Source organism: Taudactylus pleione, unplaced genomic scaffold (assembly GCF_031769625.1).
Source record: "Taudactylus pleione unplaced genomic scaffold, aTauple2 ptg000089l, whole genome shotgun sequence".
NCBI classification, from domain to species: domain Eukaryota; kingdom Metazoa; phylum Chordata; class Amphibia; order Anura; family Myobatrachidae; genus Taudactylus; species Taudactylus pleione.
Window position 1 is genome coordinate 11175346 of NW_028284491.1, and position 19829 is coordinate 11195174.

At 44.6% G+C, this 19829-nt stretch overlaps 1 protein-coding gene across 1 annotated transcript in view; it reads right to left on the reverse strand.

Annotated features, from left to right (window-relative positions):
• Positions 1-19829, reverse strand: part of LOC148527367 (pleckstrin homology domain-containing family A member 3-like) — a 42947-nt gene that overhangs the window by 21210 nt on the left and 1908 nt on the right. Inside the window, exons 2-4 of the mRNA XM_088469283.1 lie at positions 8566-8682; positions 5855-6010; positions 4774-4910 (exon numbers count right to left, since the gene is read on the reverse strand). Coding sequence (XP_088325409.1) covers positions 4774-4910; positions 5855-6010; positions 8566-8682 — 410 coding nt within the window. The remainder of the gene's footprint in view (positions 1-4773; positions 4911-5854; positions 6011-8565; positions 8683-19829) is intronic.

The following is a 19829-nucleotide window of genomic DNA, read 5'->3' on the forward strand; positions in this document are numbered from 1 at the left end:
TGCACATGGCACAGGGCACCGCAGGGCAGGGGGCGCTGTTTGGGCCTGTCAATTTTCCAGTTTATTATCATTCTCACTTGTAGCTTCCTCTTCTTTTATCCCCAGCATCTCCTGGCTGCCCCAGACGTACCCCTCTCTCTTCCCTATGAGGCCATGGCCCTTTTTCAGGTGCACTATCTTATGTCCCTATTTAAAAATTGTGAGGTGGCGCCAATGCTCTCTCTGGCACAGGGCATCAAAAAGTCTAGTTACGGCTCTGTTACTACTACATACTGTACTATTGAATAAAAGTGTTTATCTTTATAACCCTTTGTTATTTTAATTCTATTGGATGCAATTGATTCATGTAGTCTGTTATATGTTCTGCTATTGTAAAGTGTGAACTGAGAAGTAGGAAATATACTGAATGTTATTATAGTACATTGTACAAGTGATTGTTTACTAAAGGAACATGAAATATTTGTTAAACTAATAAAGGAATAGAGAGTTTATTTACAAAATACCCAACTGAGTGTAAGTTATATTGAAAGCTTAGAGATAGGGCATTCTTAGGCTAGCCCAGAAATACAGCCTAGGCGGAGGCACTGTAATAGTAATAGGAGGTACATCACCTAATAGGAGATTAAGGTGGGTAAAAGAGATTACATGGAAGTTAGTAACCTAGAGGGTAAAGGGGGGGGGGGGGGGTACATAAATGATAAAAACAGAATATTTGCTTCAGACTTATGAGGTTAAAACCCAGGCAGCAAGGGGTAAATGAAACACGAACAAGGGAATAAAAAACAGACAGAAGAAAAAGAAACAAAAGACTCCCTTAACAAGCCCACTGCACTTTCTAACTGGAAATGGCACCAGAATCATGCTAGGAAACTCTGCTGCATCAGCCCACTTGCAGTGTATAGCTCAGCAGAGCGGCAGTCAGACCTGGTCACAAGAGGACCCTTCAGCGGTGCGGTGTACCAGGAGGCCAGTGAAGAAGGTCAGGTCAGCCTGTGGCTACAACGGACCCCAAAGCTCTAAAATGTGTCTAACTAAAAATGTGTCTAACTCCTTAGGCACTACATAAAAAAACCCCTGTGGTCCGGTGGAGGTGGAAGGGTATAGAGGGTGCGGAGCCTAACACTTAACCTTTTAGTGCTGGAACTCCTCAGCCAGCCCTCTACCCAATGTCATATAGGAACATCCTTTCACACTGTTATTACTGAAAATAATGCATATTGAATTTGTTGCAGTTTCCTAGTTGTAGCTATAAGATTACTATATTTATTATGGATGTCATTTACTATCATTACACAAAAGTATAACTTTTATATCACCCATTTTTTGCACCATACTAATAAGACAGATCCAGGGAATAGTAAGACAAACCCTCCAGTCTCTCTATTACTTACTAGTCAGGTTAAGTGATCGACACAATGTTACACCTGTTTGTTCACAAAATATGTTTAAGGGATAAATTGCATGAATAAACCTGAAATATATTAATAAAGGAGTAGGTTCATGTAAGATTAACAACTGTTAATAGGGACAGCAGAATAATTACATTTATGCAGGAGAGTATACCATAAACAATGAGAGCCAGTAAAACCTATACGAACTATGATCCTGCACAGACTTGCTCAGTTAGTAAGAGCCTGCTCAGGCCATGTCAGTTAGTAGAAGCCTGCTCAGGCCATGTCAGTTAGTAGGAGCCTGCTCAGGCCATGTCAGTTAGTAGAAGCCTGCTCAGGCCATGTCAGTTAGTAGAAGCCTGCTCAGGCCATGTCAGTTAGTAGAAGCCTGCTCAGGCCATGTCAGTTAGTAGAAGCCTGCTCAGGCCATGTCAGTTAGTAGGAGCCTGCTCAGGCCATGTCAGTTAGTAGGAGCCTGCTCAGGCCATGTCAGTTAGTAGGAGCCTGCTCAGGCCATGTCAGTTAGTAGGAGCCTGCTCAGGCCATGTCAGTTAGTAGAAGCCTGCTCAGGCCATGTCAGTTAGTAGGAGCCTGCTCAGGCCATGTCAGTTAGTAGAAGCCTGCTCAGGCCATGTCAGTTAGTAGGTGCCTGCTCAGGCCATGTCAGTTAGTAGGTGCCTGCTCAGGCCATGTCAGTTAGTAGGTGCCTGCTCAGGCCATTGCAGTTAGTTCAAGACCGGTGACCTGAAGGCTTAGTGGGTTGGTTGCATTTACATTTTTTTTGTAAAACAAAGCAATTGAAATACTTCAATTAAAAATAAACTGGGTAAATTATGCAAACTGCTGGGGTTTCTTTTCTTCCTTTTCTGGGGAGGGAACTGGTCAGATTAGGGCATTAGCTCCTATAGAACGGAGCTTTTAGGGCTGGAGATACATTAAGGGAGTCTTTAGAAGATGGCTATAAAGCCTTTATTTTTGGCTTGTAAAGCCACCTATACTTTACAGCTGCCTGTATTTTCAGTGGGATACCTTTTGCACAAAACACTTTGGGTTTATACGTAAGTTTCTAATAGTTAGACATAAAGAGTCTGGCTCATAGAGCTATGCACAGTGGACGCATTGCATGCTTGAAAATAGATACAGATCCACGCCCGTATTGAGAGTTGGCCACGCCTTTGCAGCTAAACTGTCAGTATACATCCGCTTGTGACAGTAATCATCAGCACCATCAATGCACATCTGCACCAGCCCTATCCTTGATGCAAAAGATCTGTCTGAAACCCAACCAGATCTCTGCATATGCTTACCTCAGAATGTCCTGTAATTCCATCTACACGCCTATATCACACTTATCCTACATGTGAAGTTACTGCCCAGTTACGCAAATGGATATACGGTTCACTGAGGAGATCCACTGAGAGCAGTATATATGCTTCGCTTTGCGTGCAACACTGAATCAGGCCCAAAGTGAAGTCAGGCCCGAAGTCCCCATATTCCCCTCAGTTATTTAGGGTGCAAAAAATGCTCCACCAAGAATTAAAGCTGCATTTCATGGAGTTGCCCTAAATTAATAATAAGCAATACTTTCCAGCATGTTCATTTTGCAGGAAAGATGGAGTTTGCACATATTTCAATATATACAGAGAATCTGCATATAGTGCATTTTGTAAATGAGCCTCAATATAAGAAATCATTTACCTACCTCCCTGTGTGTTATTTAATTAACTTATCACTTTTTCTGTTTGCAGAGCACAGATGCACAGACCAATGTGCTTTCTATAATTTAACGGTTATCTCCTCCTTATTAACATGCTGAAACCACAGACAGGGAATGACAGCATGGGCCACAGACAGGAGTATGGGCCAGGGTAATGAGGAGGGCATGGCAAATCCGGGGAGATGAGGTCACACCCCCCTCCCCCACAAAAAAAAATACATGTAAAAATAGTTTCCAGGTGCTGCCGATGTCCGCACAGGTGAACATTTGTCCCCCTCAGTAGATCTGCAAAAAGGGACAATGTAACTCTTAGCAACTTACCTGGGCCTAGGCAGGGTCTCTGCCGGGCCTCTCCAACAAACCCTGGCCCAAGTAATGAGTACCCGCTCCCCCCCCTTCCCCCGATCAGAGCCCCTGATGGCAACATAATATGTTTTTAAATAGATCAATGAATCAGAAATACAATTTTATGCATTTAGATGTCCCACTTAAAATATATTACTATTTTAGCATTATATATACACATTTTTATGAAATGTTGTGCTAATACACATTATAACTACTGTATTCCAAATGTTTTGTGTTTCAATTGCACAACTGACTGCATTTTAATATATCAGTGAATGAAAAATGGTGGGCATGACCCATCATTATGGAATAAAAATGGATAGTGACATTTACATGGGAAGTTCTTTATAATACCTAGTTACAAAAGTAAACGAAAGTATTATAGGTCACAGTTGCTATAATTTTCCATCAGCTCCATATTACATACATTATACAATTTATGAATAAAGTACTCGTGTTCTGTGCGAACCCTCCGGGGTATAGATGTTTATCAGTCAGAAAAAGTTCCAAAATACGGAAATGTTTCTTCTCACTTTACTACCAAGGATCCAAGGATTTTCCAGATGATAAAGAATTTATATCCTAGGGCAATTTCTCCTCCATAAGGGAATATAGAAAAAAAACAGATAATGGGGGGTGTAGATCTCTCACACTCACAATAGTATATAGGTAGATGTAACCCAGATACCTTCCGGGTATAGGTGCCTGGATCACTCCCAATATGTCCACCCATCACACCCCCCATTATCTGTTTTTTTTCTATATACCCTTATACCCTAGGATATAAATTCTTTATCATCTGGAAAATCCTTGGATTAGAAGTAGTAAAATGTGAAGAAACATTTCCGTATTTTGGAACTTTTTCTGATTGATTAACATCTATAACCCGGAGGGTTCGCACAGAACGCAAGTACTTTATGCATATATGACATTTGTAGGTTTGGGGACTACCTCAGCGTACTGGAAGTCGCACCTTTGAGTTGGAGTGCTTGTATCTCTTCGTTTCTTATTATTGTATATTATACAATTTGGTTTTTGTATAAGCTATTAAAGTATGATTTAAAACGACATGCATATAATATTTGCAGAGCTAAGCAGGAGCCACAGCAACCAAAGTGGTAACATGCTCTGCTTTCTATCTATAGTGGTTTCCTCTGGTCCTAGATGAGGAAGAGCTAAAACACAAACACATTTCAGATGGGAAGTTTTGATTGTATGGGAAATGAGTTCTGTGGAATGGGTGAAGCATTTTCTGTTCTGTTCCGATTCCCTTAATATCTCATCTGCATTATATATGCTTTGTCCTTATCATTTTACCTCCATGTTAGATGCTGCCCCAAGCTCATCTGCATCAACTGCTCCTTGTACTTCTACTACCTGTTCCATAAGCAGGTCGCAGAACAGCCGAAGCTCAGATAATTTCCGACCCAGAGAATCATTATCAGACAGTTTATCTGAGGAAAATAGATTTCTTGTTAGTAGGAACATAATGTCACAGTGATACAGAGCCATTAACATAGCTACCCATGGGTCAGTTCTACTGCTCTACCCCAGTACTGGATGACAGAATTAATGTCCTAACTTGCCCAAAACATAAATGGCAAAATTGGAGACGATCTGGCTTTCCACCACTTCAGGCCAAGCGGCTGGGGCTAGATTTACAAAGCGGTGGCTTTACACTGAATGTTAGTGATGCTCCCAAATTTCTGCTCCAACCTGCCGCTGCTTTGTAAATATGGCCCCTGGTGTCATTTGGACAAGTTAATGCAGTCAGAAGGTGACCAATAGCACATATTTTGAATTTGAAATAAATAAATAAATTTATACACACACACACACACACACACACACATATATATATATGTGTGCGCGTGAATGTAGAAGCAGCACACAGCTGTTTGTTCTCTCTCTCTCTCATATTATATATATATATTTATCTTGTGGCAAAGAAGGTTCCTTGCGATTTTCTCCTATAAAGAACATGACATTCCCTGGAACAAACCTGCTCGATACCTTTAAAGCACAGCTGCATCACATGGGTCTGATTGGTGTGTGTCTGTGTGACGAATAAAGGTTCTGAGATTCAGGGGGAAGGGGCTCCTGATGCTGAATTAGTCGGCCAGGTGATAGAGAGAGGCTAAGGTTTAGCTTGGTGTAAGGGAGCCACATGCTGGATGTACATGTGCTGATATAACATTTGCATCAGTAAAAAGGCATCTGACAAGTACAACTGCTATCACGAGTGTTTCTTTGTAAGGCCAACCTTACTATATAATGTTTTTTTAGTAAAGGGAAGTGGCTATTATCCCTGTTGGAGCAGCTGCTAAATAGTAATTACTGTACACCTCTTGTGATATTTACTACTTTATAGTCTGAACTAAGAGATCTGCACATGTACCTTTGGTTTGTTGCGTTGCAATGTCACCCAGACAGGCTTTGGCAGATCCTAGAGCCACCAGCCATCTCTGCCTGTCAGCCGCATTCTCCGCACACAAGTAAAAACATTGTTCCCTTGGTATGAGTAGGTCCATCCGGCAGCTATCAGTCTGATGCACTGCAAGTGAAGGGAACAGTCAGGTCACATATATATATATAATGTTCTGGGTTGTTTGTGGACCCGGGGTGGTAGCAGGAGCGATCACAGGAGCGGATTTAAAGGTAAACGTGGAACTTTTAATGATTGGTTTAACAGACATGGGAATGGCAAGAAATAGTCCAGGTATAGCACTAAAGTGCACTTAACTGTAGTGGAGTAAATGGGAGAATGTCCAGAAAGTGACAGGCAGTAACAGTCCAGTATGCAGGTATGGTGAGCTGTAACAAAATGCAGGCAGAGGAAACGAAGTCCAGCTGGGTGTAAATGGAGGTAAGGTGCAGGGAAACAGCAGGTTCAGGTTCTCAGGCAGGGGAAAAGGTAAATGGAGGGTGCAGGGTAAGCCTAGCCGACACAGGTGCTCAGGCAATAGGAAAGGTAATTGGAGGAGGCAGGGGAATCCAGCAGGGTTGGAGCAAGTCAGGTGAAGCAGGCTTAGGCAATGAAACCAGGTGAAAGCACAGGAACTCATTCTCTCAGCTCTCACTGAGAAACACGTTGCACTGGCAATGCAAGGGAGCTCTGAACTCCCTTAAATCCCCAGTGCTCAGCCGTGACTGGTCAGAGAGGAGCATGTGACGCAACAGGATAGGGCAACTAGGTTACCTGACCGGAGACAAGATGGCGGCGCCCATGCCAGAACGGAACAGAAGCACCACCAGGCCTAACCAGACCAGAGTGACAGTATGCCCACACGGAACCACACACAGCCAATGCTGCCCGCCAGGCGCCAGTGCCACCGCGAGACGCCCCTCGCCATAGCGTCCTCACAGGTATTACCCGTCGACTACCATGCCGAGAAACCCTGGTCGTGACAATATATATATATATATATATATACACACACACACACACACACACACACGTATATAGTAGCAGCGTATTCCATTGCACTTTACAATTGGGAACATAACAGTAATAAAACAAGACTTGGTAATAACAGACAGACAGAGAAAGAGGCAAGCTTACATTCTATAGAGAAATGTGCATTGAACACATGAGGGTAAAGTGTGTGTGTGTGCCAACAGTCATGGGATAGCAGTATGTAAAGGTCGTGGCAGGTGGGGTCACCATACTGGGACATACTGGAAATGCCAAGACCTGCATCAGTTGTAATCTGACATCTTGTGACTCAGATTGAACATGGCTAGGCTGCTCATGGCAAGTCAATGTTAATTATCGGAGTTCAAATGGGGCATGATAGTGGGTGCTCGATGGACAGGACATTCCTTTTCCAAAGTTGTGCGGTCATTCAACATTCCCCGATCTATGGTGTCACGAGTGTACAGGGAACACCTCATGGAAGGTATTACCACCCACCGTGGACAGCGCTGGGGCTGGCCATGGGTGCTTAATGATCGTGACCAGTGGTGTCATGTAAGAATTGTACATGGTAACAGGCAGGCGACACTGGCTGAAATCACATCCACATTCAATCCAGGAGGTACCATATCCAGCAGCGTTCTTTAACTTTCATGGTATATGGGAGCAGAAGACCCACTAGAGTGCCACTGTTTACACTACGACACCGGACACAGTGCCTCACCTGGGCTCATGGCGTTGCCAATTGGACCCTGGAGGACTGGCAACAGGTTACGTGGTCTGATGAGTCACTATTCCAGTTGTTTTGGGCTGATGTGGGGGGTTCGGATTTGGCGCAGACCCCATGAGTCCATGGATCACAGTTGTCAAAAAGGCACCAAGCAGGCTGGTGGTGGTTCCATAATGGTGTGGATTGTGTTCACGTGGCATTGGTTGGGTCTGCTGGTCCGCCTGGACACTTCAGTGATCGGTAACAGCTACGCAGCATTGCTTGATGACCATTTGCAGCCCTTCATGAACTTCATGTACCCCCACTATTTTAGTTAAGCAAGTCAACGAAAAAACGGACATGCGACACTTATTTGTCTTATGCTAAATTGTTAAAGATATATCACAACAATGTACTTTGAGATGGTTACGCATGATCCAGTTTCTCCAGAAAAATTGATGTAAGCCCTGGTTACTGATACAAAATTTAAGTTTTTCCCTTACCATTCTTATTTCATTTATGTGAAAAAAGATTCTTTAATTTCACACGAGTCCAATTCCTGGTAAGACTCTGCTTTGGCATGACAATAAATAAAGTACAGGGACAGACACTTAACGTTGCTGGAGTTGACCTAAGTGGAGACTGTTTTCTCATGGACAACTTTTCGTGGCCCTTTTGCATGTCACGTCAATACTAAATCTTTTCGTGTTGACGTCAGGAGGAAAAACGACTAATGTGGTCTACTAGGCAATCTTATAAGATCTCGATAGGAAAAGATTATCGCAATAAAAATTCAAAATTGCTTCCGTGTGAAGCTGGGACGGGTCACCAGTATATGTATGTATAAAAAAAAAAAAAAGACAGACAAAGAAAAGACAAAGAAAAAAAATCAAAGAAGAGAATAGGTTCTTGATAAATAACATTAGGGGCAACTTCAAAAGCAGAAAGAAGTCAAGTGGATAGTAAAGTGGTAGTTAGGTCCTACCTCGGATCTCACACACAGCCATTTTAATGCTGCCCTTGCTTGCTTTGCCAACATTGTCCGGGGAGTCATAGTAAGACAAGATACCTCTGTCCAGCACAAAGTAACGCGGCTGCCAGCCTGTGGAGATTATGTACAACACATCATATAAGGCTTTACCAGCATACTGTAGTTAGTATCTGACAAATAACTTTAGTCTGTTTGTGCAACACATAAATCAATATCTGGACACCTTGATAAGGCATGGTGACTACTGTAAGTAAATGTTACACCTCTATAAACATACCAAAACAAAAAATAACAGACAAACTCTAAACCAACTCCACAAGCTAGGTTATAAAATAATGTTACTGTGTTCAGAATGATCTCCCAGATATCTAAATTATGTTTTATAACTACCCAGTTTTTGGGTTCATTATTCTTTTTGCCATGTTATTGCTGTTGTGTACCTTACTGATGTGACTAACAGACTCTGTTGTCTTTTTTTTTATCTTTACACCAATAAAAAACAATTTGCATAATGCTACTAAAGGTGGGTACACACCTGACATATACATCTGCAGACCGCTCAAACACACTTGCCGATGGACAGATATGTCACAGCCAATGTGATATGTCGGTGAACGGCGACGTTCACCGACATATCGCGGGTACACAGTGGCCGACGGGCAGCAGATACATTGGCCGATCAATTGATCGGCCAAAGTATCTGTCAGTTTGTACCCAACATAACTAACACAATTCACAACTATAGACAGGAAAGTGTCAGGAGCTTATCACATCTGGCATATTGAAGATAAATGCATTAAATTTCCTTCTGTGAACATAAAGCAGCCACACAGATTTACTAACTGTATCAAGATCTTAACCAATGTCTTAGGTGTGCATGATGTACCCAATGTAAACATAAAAAGATGAATGCATAAAAATATTCTTGAAATAAAGCTGGGTACACACAATAAGATTTGTGTGCCCAGCAACTGAACAACGTGCTGTAACGATATATAGCACATGCCATACACACCACATGATCCGGTGTATGATGGCGCAATATATCGTTAAATGCTACTTTTAGCAGCATGGCATCATTCATTCAATCTGCTGTGCAGCACAGCGGATGGGACGATGCGATGAACGACCGCCGTGCACATGCAAAAGTGTGTACCCAGCTTAAGACTAAGAAAGACACAATAAAACAGGAAACCAGTTTGGTGCGATCACTAAACAGCTAGTTCAATTGGAGGATGTCAAGCACCCAATATAGACAATAATATATACAGATGAACGGCGCTAATAGGGGATGTAGTCGGCATCCTGGAGTGCGGGATGCTGACGGTCTTAATACCGGCGCCAAAATCCCGACAGGTGGGGATCCCGGCATCAGTATCCCGACAGTAATGATAATGCGATATATTTTGGATTACTTTTCAAACCTTACTTATTATAAAAGATAATGAAATAATTCACACAAATACAGATTCTAAAATAAATGACAATGCTTTTACTTAAAGACTGCTTAATTATACATGTATATTTTTCCAATGCAGACTCACAACAAAATCATAGGTTATATCAGCAGCAGTAGGGAATACTTGTAAAATAAATTTGTGACACCCAGTGCAGAATACCAGTCAGCCAATTTCATACATACGTACGGCAGCCGGCACTCCCAGACACTCGTTGTGTGCCCTCTCTCCTCTGTTCTCAGACTGCTCCCCCTCCCTCTCTGCTGAGTTTTATACTATCATTTTGGCTATACCTCCAGTTAACACAATGGGGAATACTAATTTATTTAATATTCGTACGGGCTAGGCCTTAATTGGTTATGGGTGTCTTATCCATAATATTGACACTATTCTGTTATCTTTCTGTTCCCATGTAGATTTCTAACATAATTGCTCATGTAGCCTTCACCTCTGACTATTGCAGACAAATGCCATCTTGATTTAACTCTTTTTGTTTATAAAAACTGAGACTTGCTGTCTGCCATACTGCACACACTAAAACTGACATTTTAAACCCATAATTCTTATTGCTAAAATAATGGATATAGCAATTCAACCCATACATATCTCTGCAATCACACCCTGCAAAAACATAACACACTAATCTCTATATACTTTTTTAATACATCATTTAACATACCTTTAGCTAAAATATTAAACTAGATGGCTGCTGCATCAGACACGCACTTGTTTACTTTAGAGAAAAAAAGGGAAGGTCTTATCCTCTCTAGGCCTGAGGCCATTCAACAAAGTCTCAATTATTTCTATATACTCTAAATTGCAGTGCAGGAAAATGAAAGTAACATAAGTATGCATATATTTGTGAATTGCTGAAGGAATACGTACATTCTCATGTTCCTGCGTTATCAGTAAGTATCGGGTACAGGGGGAGGGTAGCGTTAGGTAGCGGGGTTAGAGTTAGGCACTAGGGGGAGGGAGGGTTAGGATTAGGGTGCGGGGAGGGGAAGGTTAGGTTTAGGCACCGAGGAGGGGAAGGTTAGGTTTAAAGGTACGGGGAGGGGAAGGTTAGGTTTAGGCACTGGGGGGTGGGTTAGGCACCTGGAAAGGTGAGTTAGGGGAGGGTGTAGCAAAATACTTACCATTCACTTCTATAGCTGTCGGGATGCCGCTGTCGGTATACTGACTAGCGGCATACCGACAGCCGGGATTTCATACTCATCCCGCTAATAGACCTGGTAGCTTTAAACACAATTTGTTTTATATGATGTATAATAAAAAAGAAAGAATAGTAACATATGCATATGATAGATATATCTATCTATCTGACTCTGTACAGCTTGGTTAGATAACCAGTAGTTACTTATTGTTGATTGCTGTTTAATTGAGACTTAACATTCATTTCATCGGTTAATTTTCTCATCGATCCATCTATTTTATTTATTTTATCTCATTATTATTATCCATAATATATTTTCACAACCTTCACAACCCACCACATGTCCATGTTGTTGCTCCAGCGTCCCACTTCCGGAAAAACCACTGCGGTTGTAACCCGGGCAACCCACAAGCTTGCGTTCCACCTAGTCCGCTCACCTAGTCACCGGATCATCCCCCAGATTCTCCCATCCGCGGACCCCAGGTAACAACGTCCTAAAACCCACCAAAAAACATAGCAGAATACATAATAGATGATTCATGAATCAAAAATCATACAACACGGGGTGACATATATGCCGACAGCGGCATCCCGAAAGTCAGAATCCCGACAACCATAGTATGGTAGCACTAACCCGAACCCTCCCTCCCTGGTGCCTAAACCTTGCCTCCCTCCTTAGTGCCCAAGCTTAACCTCCCCTCCCTGCACCCTAAACGTAACACTCCCTCGCTGGTGCCTAACCTCCCCCACCCCGCAACCTAAACCTCCCTCCCCAGTGCCTAACCCTAACCCTCCCCTAACTGCCGATACTTACCTTCGGGATGCAGTCGGTCGGGATACTGGTTCCAGGATCCAGACGCTGTCGGGATTTCGGTGCCGGTATTTAGATCGTTGGCATACCGCACACCAGGATGCAGACTACATCCCTATATATCATATGCATATGTTATTATTCTTTAGTTTTTATTATACGTCATATAAAAGAAATTGTGTTTAAAGCTACCAGGTCTATTAGCACTGCTCATCTGTATATATTATTAAGACTAGGATGGAGATGTAGCAAACCTTCGAGAGAGATTACAAGGAGAAGTTGTCCATAGCTTCTAGCTATCATTTATTATGAATAGTCTATAAAATTCCAGACAAACAAAGGGTGGGGGTAGATTCCGCACAGGAGATGAGGTGTTTGAAAACCAATAATTATATGAGATCAGGGTAAAGCAAATTCCCTATCTAAATGTGATGTTTGCGATGCTCCCACGAGTCCAAAATAGTGAATATTTACACGAAAAGAAACAAAGGAAGACTCATGTATGGTGGGGCGCACTTGAAAAGTTATTATGAATTGATTGTCAATTTAATATATAGCTTTATTTGTATACACATACAATGAAATAAGAACTCTATATGGTGTATTAGTCAAACAACCTCTCAGGACTCTCAGCTGGCTGGAGTCCTGCACCCGGCACAGAAACAATTGCAGATAGGAGCAACAGTGTTTGAATTATGACAGGTGACACATCTCCTTCTCTATCTTCTTTCAAGTGGCCTGCCCACTCACACTGGGTGCATCTTCCTGCAATACCATCAGGCATAAGGGGTCACCTAACTCCCATCAAGTTTGAGCCGGCACCCATATGAACTATTTTTCCACAAACACAGCTGCACTGTTCTCTCATCAGTTGGTCAATACAGGATATAACAGCTGACTGCAGAAACAAGAAGGGTTTGACTTTTCTGATTCATCCTATCAACACTACTTGACATGAGTGCTTAGCTCATAAATATCTGCAATAATGTATGGTATTTATATGCAAATAGATATTTCTGCTATGACATAAGAACTGCACATATATATTGTTTATAAGCACCAGACTATTCCTATTATGGAAAAAGAGAAATAATAATGACATGACAATTTTTGTTTTAAATATCTAACTTTGTAAATGTCATTTTTTTTCTATGATTTAAAGAGAATTGTGTCCTTGTGCCTGATGGATTTGGATTGACATGCTGATTTATGCTTTGCATGAATAATTTAGATGGATACCTTGTTCTATCCTTTGGATAACATATTGATGGATTCTTGATACTTAAGGGGTCTATACATTACACGACTTTTGAACGATCCAACCAAAACCAGGAGATTTTGGTCGCATTGTTCAGAAAGTCGTCTAATGGATAGCAGGCAAGGACCAGTGATGCGCGTGCACGCTAGGTCCTTGCCGACCCTGACTGACTATCTACGGAACATGCTGGTCAACCTGACGACGGTCGTCAGGTTCCACATGTTCCCACATAGGAGGTCGGGATCGTTTACTGAATGACGTTCAGTGCGGGCATTGCACCTGGCGACCTGAAGGACTGAACGCTAGTCGTTCAGTTTTTCAGGTCACGTAATGGATAGACCCCTTAAGGGGCTAATTCAGCATTGCACGCAAGTGCAATGCCAACAGCAGATTCAATATGAATGTAGAAAATGGGTCCTGCGTGATCGCACGCAGACCCTTCAATGACTCTGCCTAATTGACAGGCAGAGGCATTATAGGGGCAGTGCTGGGACGGGGGTCAGCCGGCGTTCCCTGAAATGGGAGCGTGTTTCCGGGAAGGGCAAGGCCAGGGTCTGCATCCACTGATGCAGTTTCCTGGCCTCGCAAGCTGGCCAGCCAGATTAAGCTGAGGTCACAGTGCTGTGATTGCAAATGCAGCAGGGGGTGTCATACACCATATAGGGGACGATTCAATTCAGCGGAAATTGAATAATGCCGGGAGGGAGCTCCCGGGTATATTAAATTCAGCATGCAGTGTAGTCCGACTAATGATTTCTTCTCGCACCTCCAGAGGGTGCGAGGAGAAATCAGACTAAAGTGCCGGCTGCAAGGCTGTTTTCCGGCTTAGCGCGGTGCTAACAGCCTTGCAGCCGGCACTTTTGTCACAATTATATGGAGTACTGGGTAACTAATACCATCTACCTACCCCATATCCAGAATAATTGTGGAGGAGTCTCACACTAAAAGACTGGACAGAGGGCCTGATTCAACTTGGATCACAATTGCAAACATCAATGCAGTCGAGCGATTTTTATCCTGTGCGCATGCGTGCGATCTCAAGCCAGCGAACACACAGAAATGATGGACAGCTAGCAAGCGTTTTGAGGAGGTGATGTAAGGTGGTGGTCTTCAAAAAATGGGATTTTGGTACCTACCGGTAAATCCTTTTCTCTGATTCCACAGGGGACACTGGAGGTGCTTATGCTGGGGTATAGAGGCGTGGATAGCTGGAGCTGTCACTTTAAAATTTAGAAGTGTGAAGCTCCTCCCCCTCTATGCCCACCAGCCCTCAGTTTAGAAAATGAAGACCGAGAGGAGGTGGAGAACAAGCGGAGTGAAAAGGAGAGAAGAACACACAATAACTGAATCATACAACATACAGAACAAAACCGAACAGGCAGGCATAGAGCGCAGAGGTCAGCGTCCAGTGTCCCCTGTGGAATCAGAGAAAAGGATTTACCGGTAGGTACCAAAATCCCATTTTCTCTTTCATCCACTAGGGGACACTGGAGGTGCTTACGCTGGGGACGTCCCAAAGTTATCCCCACGGGCGGGAGTGCTCTGTGGCGCCTGCAGAACACGGCGGACAAAACGGGACGCCGAAGAGGCAAACGTATCAAATTTGTAAAACTTGACAAACATGTGAACTGAAGACCAAGTGGCCGCACAACACAATTGTGACGTAGATGCTCTTCTACCGGCCGCCCATGACGCACCCACAGAACGTGTGGAATGAGCCGAAATTGACGAAGGAGGCCGACGGTTAGCACTAACATAAGCCTGATGAATAGTCAGCCGGATCCAACGTGCTAAAGTCTGCTTAGACGCTGGCCAACCCCTCAGAACCGCATCTTAGAGGACAAAAAGCGACTCCGACTTACAAAGGGAAGCAGTCCTGTCAACATAGATGCGGAGAGCCCTAACCACATCCAAGGTAGAAGAATCAGAGTCCTCCACCAACGATGGTACCACAATAGGCTGATTGATATGGAAAGCCGACACGACCTTAGGAAGGAAGGCGGCTATTGTCCGGAGTTCCGCTCTATCTGCATGAAACACTAGGTAAGGAGGTTTATAGGAAAGAGCCCCCAATTCCGAAACCCCACGAGCCGAAGCGAGAGCCAGGAGGATTACCGTCTTCCAAGATAGGTACTTAAGATCAACCTCCTCCAAAGGTTCAAACATGGGCGACTGAAGGAACAGAAGAACTAGATTAAGATCCCATGGATCAATTGGATGTACAAAAGGAGGTTGCACGCGCAAGACCCCTTGAAGAAACGTCTGCACCTCAGGAATGAGGGCCAATTTCCTTTGAAAGAAAATGGAAAGGGCAGAAACCTGCACCTTTAAGGTTCCCAGACGAAGGCCAGAATCCAGACCCTTCTGAAGGAAAAGCATAAACCGGGATAAGCGAAAGGTCCTAGACTGAAGATCCCGACTAGAACACCATGAGATATAAGCACGCCAGATGCGATGATAATGCGCAGCCGAAACTGGCTTCCTGGCGCGTAGCATGGTGGGAATACCTGCGTCTGGGATACCTCTACGTCTTAGGATATCGGTTTCAAGAGCCACCCCGTTAAACGTAGCTGCGCTAAGTTGGGGTGTATGAAAGGGCCCTGCAGTAGAAGATCCGGGTGCAGAGGAAGGGGAGACGGAACGTCTGATAATAGGGACCGAAGGTCCGAGAACCAACTTCTCCGAGGCCAGTTCGGGGCCACGAGAACTACCGAGGCTGACTCCTGTCTTATTCTTTTTAGAAGGAGGAGGAAGAAGTGGAATCGGAGGGAAAAGGTAAACGAAGTCGTAGGTCCACGGACTTGTCAGAGCGTCTACTGCTTCCGCCTGCGGATTTCGAGTTCTTGACACGTATACTGGAAGCTGACGATTCAATCGTGACGTCATGAGATCCACCTGAGGACATCCCCATCGACGTAACAATGCGTTAAACACGTCTGGATGAAGCTTCCATTCCCCGGGATGGACATCCTGTCGACTTAGGTAATCTGCTTCCCAGTTGTCCACACCCGGAATGAATACCGCTGACAGGATTATTGACTGATTCTCGGCCCACCGGAGGATCCGAGTTACCTCTCGCATAGCCACGCGACTCCTAGTCCCTCCTTGGCGGTTGATGTAAGTGACAGCCGTCGCGTTGTCGGACTGAACTCTTACCGGACAAGCCTTGAGCAACTCTGTTGCCTCTATCAGAGCATTGTAAATCGCTCTGAGTTCCAACACATTTATGGGCCACTTCTGTTCTAGAGGGGACCATCGACCCTGAAAGTGATAATCGAGGACTACTGAGCCCCATCCACGAAGGCTGGCATCCGTGGTTACGATGATCCAGTCCCACATTCCGAACAGTTTTCCCGCTAAAAGATTGCTGGATTGTGTCCACCAAAGAAGGGCTACTCTGGTAACCGGGTTCAGACGTATCTGTCGATGTAGGAACAGGTGAGACCCTGACCCCTGTGCTAACAGGTCCAGCTGGAACACCCTGGAGTGGAACCCGCCGAACTGTAGTGCCTCGAAAGCAGCTACCATTTTCACAAAGAGACGCAGACAAAGAAGCATTGACACAGTCTTTGTTTTGAGGACCAGCTGAACTAACACTCGGATATCCTTGGCCTTGTCTGTTGGAAGAAAAATCCTCTGAGATTTCGTATCCAATATCATGCCCAGAAATAAAAGTTTCTGGGACGGATTGAGATTTTACTTCTTGAAGTTGATTATCCAACCATGTTGGATTAGAATGTGATATGTCAGTAAGGCATGATCTGATAGAAGAGACACCGATGGAGCCTTGAGTAACAGATCATCCAAATATGGTATTATGTTCACTCCTGATGACCGAAGGAGAGCGATCATGACTGACATGAGTTTGGTGAAGATGCGGGGAGCCGAGGATAACCCGAATGGCAATGCCCGAAATTGATAATGATCCTTCAAAATGGCGAAACGCAGAAAAGCCTGGTGTGGTTCCCAAATGGGAACATGGAAATATGCGTCCTTGATATCCAGGGATAATAGGAACTCCCCTGTTTCCAAGCTCGCTATTTCTGACTTTAGATACTCCATCTTGAAACGATACATCTTCAGATACCGGTTCAAAGACTTTAGGTTTAAGATGGACCTGACAGAGCCATCCGGCTTGGGTACTTCAAACAGGTTTGAGTAAAACCCCATACCTCGTTGAAGTTCCGGAACTGGAACTATCACAGAAGATACTACTAGAGACTGGATAGCCTCCTGTAGAACCTTGGCTCTTTCTACCTGTATTGGCAGACTTGTAGTGAAGAACCGAGGTGGAGGGGAGGTCTCGAAATCTATTCGGTACCCCAGGGTAATTAGTCTTCGGATCCATGGTTCTGTAGAAGTCTGGTTCCAAACTTGTTCAAATCTTTGCAGACGGCCTCCCACTGCAGATGGCCCCAGGTGGGACGGAAGACCGTCATGCCACTTGTTTCTCAGCTAGTTTAGGCTCTGGTCTACGGGCAACCGTGTGGACGACCTCTACCTCTGCCACTTCTTGGTTGCGTGGGCGCACCTCTGGTCCTACCATGAAAGGAATGTGGCGCCCGAAAGGAATTAAACGAAGGTCCCGTGTAAATTCTTCTGGGAGCCAGTGCAGCTGACAGGAGGAAGGAAGACTTACCCCCTGTGGCTTGGGATATCCATTTGTCTAATTCCGGCCGAACAGCATGTCGCCAGTGAATGGTAGACTTTCCACCGCACGCTTGGATTCTGTGTCCGCTTGCCAAGCGCGTAGCCAGAGGGCTCTGCGGGCCGAAATCGCCGAAGCAGATATGCGAGCACTAATCTGACTGATATCCTTTGAAGCTTCTCCCATGTAAACTGCAGATTCTGCTAGTAGACGTAACTCTGCTCTGGAATTACCTGAGTCCAATCCTGTAATCAATTGATCGGCCCAGGAAACCACAGCCTTGTTAACCCAAGCGGTAACAAGTGTGGGCCTGAGTTGAGCACCCGCTGCTGTATAAATAGATCTTAGCGTTGTCTCCAACTTACGATCTGACGGGTCTTTTAGAACTGTAGCTCCTGGTACTGGGAGTGCTGTTTTCTTTGAGAGACGGGAGACAGACGAATCTACTGGAGGAGGGGTTTCCCACTTCTCCATCATGGTAACTAGATGAAAACCGGCGCGGAATCTGGAACCTCTTATCCGGCTGTTTCCAAGCTACCGACAGCTGTTGCTGAAGTTGCTGCGAGAACGGAAAAACTGCAGAGCTCTTCGGTTGTTCGTTAAATAATTCAAACTCCTGTGATGGAGGAATTATATCCTCAGCTAAATTGAGAGTCTTTCTGACCGCCAAAATTAAAGATTCCACCCCGGGAGAGGTGGACTCTAACTCCTGAGGTTCGTCCTGTAATGCAACCTCCAATTCCCCTTCTTCGGTATCCTCCATAGTAAGGAATTCTTCCTCCGACTCCTCTGACTGCATAACAGTCGTCAGAGTAAGCTTCGGTCTCTGGTAGGAAGTGGAGGGTGCGGATGCCGCAGTGCCCATAACCTGTACCAAGGTGTCTAGAGACTTGGTTAGCCCCGCCACCCAGGGAGGTTGAGACTTACGTGCCTGAGCTAACTCAGACGTTAAGTCTGACATAACTCCTACCATGTCAGCGGCCCATGGCGGAGCAACTGAATCAGAAATAGCCATCGGTGGATCAATTGTTATACATGCATCACATAACGTGGACCCAGTGGCATGCGGCTTAGATAGTTTGTTGTTACATTTAGAACAGACAAACATCTTTTGAGCCGCTTTTGTTTTGTTCCACAAACAGTCACAAACAGTCTGGGTGGCTGTTCGAAACAACAGTCACCCAGACACAATAGACACAGCACTGATTTGAAATAAAACAGAAGGCTGGTTGGGACACAGAGGAAGGGGTACCCCCTCCCACAGATTAGATTCCCTGCACTGACACCCCAGTGTTACTCACAGCCTCTTGCCAGGGATGTAGACAGGAGAATCAGCCTTCTGCATGTGCCTGCACACTACCTGTGGTGGAGAGATGCAGGCAAACAACAGGTTAAACGCAGCCCCCACGCTGCTGTAACAGCTACTGCCGCGTTAAATAGATAGGGAGCCTGCGCTATTAGGCTCCGCCCCCTATTTCCTCAAGTCCGAGGGACTAGAAAATGGCCACCACGCTGCAGTCATAACCTCCCCCCTGCGCTAGCCCCGCTGAGAAGGAGCCGCTAGTCGCGCTCATCAGCGGGGAGAGGGGATAAGCATAAACATTGAGCAGCGCTTATAGCGTTCTCTGAATTCAGCGCTGGTGGCGGGGCAGGAGTCGGGAAAGTGCAATTGATCTGTACTCACTGCGCTCCCCTGGATGGCTCTTCTGAACAGCACTTCTCCTCCCTGCTTCCTGGAGGCAGTCTGTGCTGTGTGTGTGTGCGGCAGTAAGGAGCTGTCAGATGCTTTTGGTGAAGCACTGCACACTCCTTCCTGTAACCCAGGAGGTTAACAGGGTGCCAGTAACCCGGACCCCACCTTTATAGAGGTGGCGAAGGGTACTTGAAAAATAATGTAAAAGATGTTTTAAAATAGTAAAAAAAAAAAA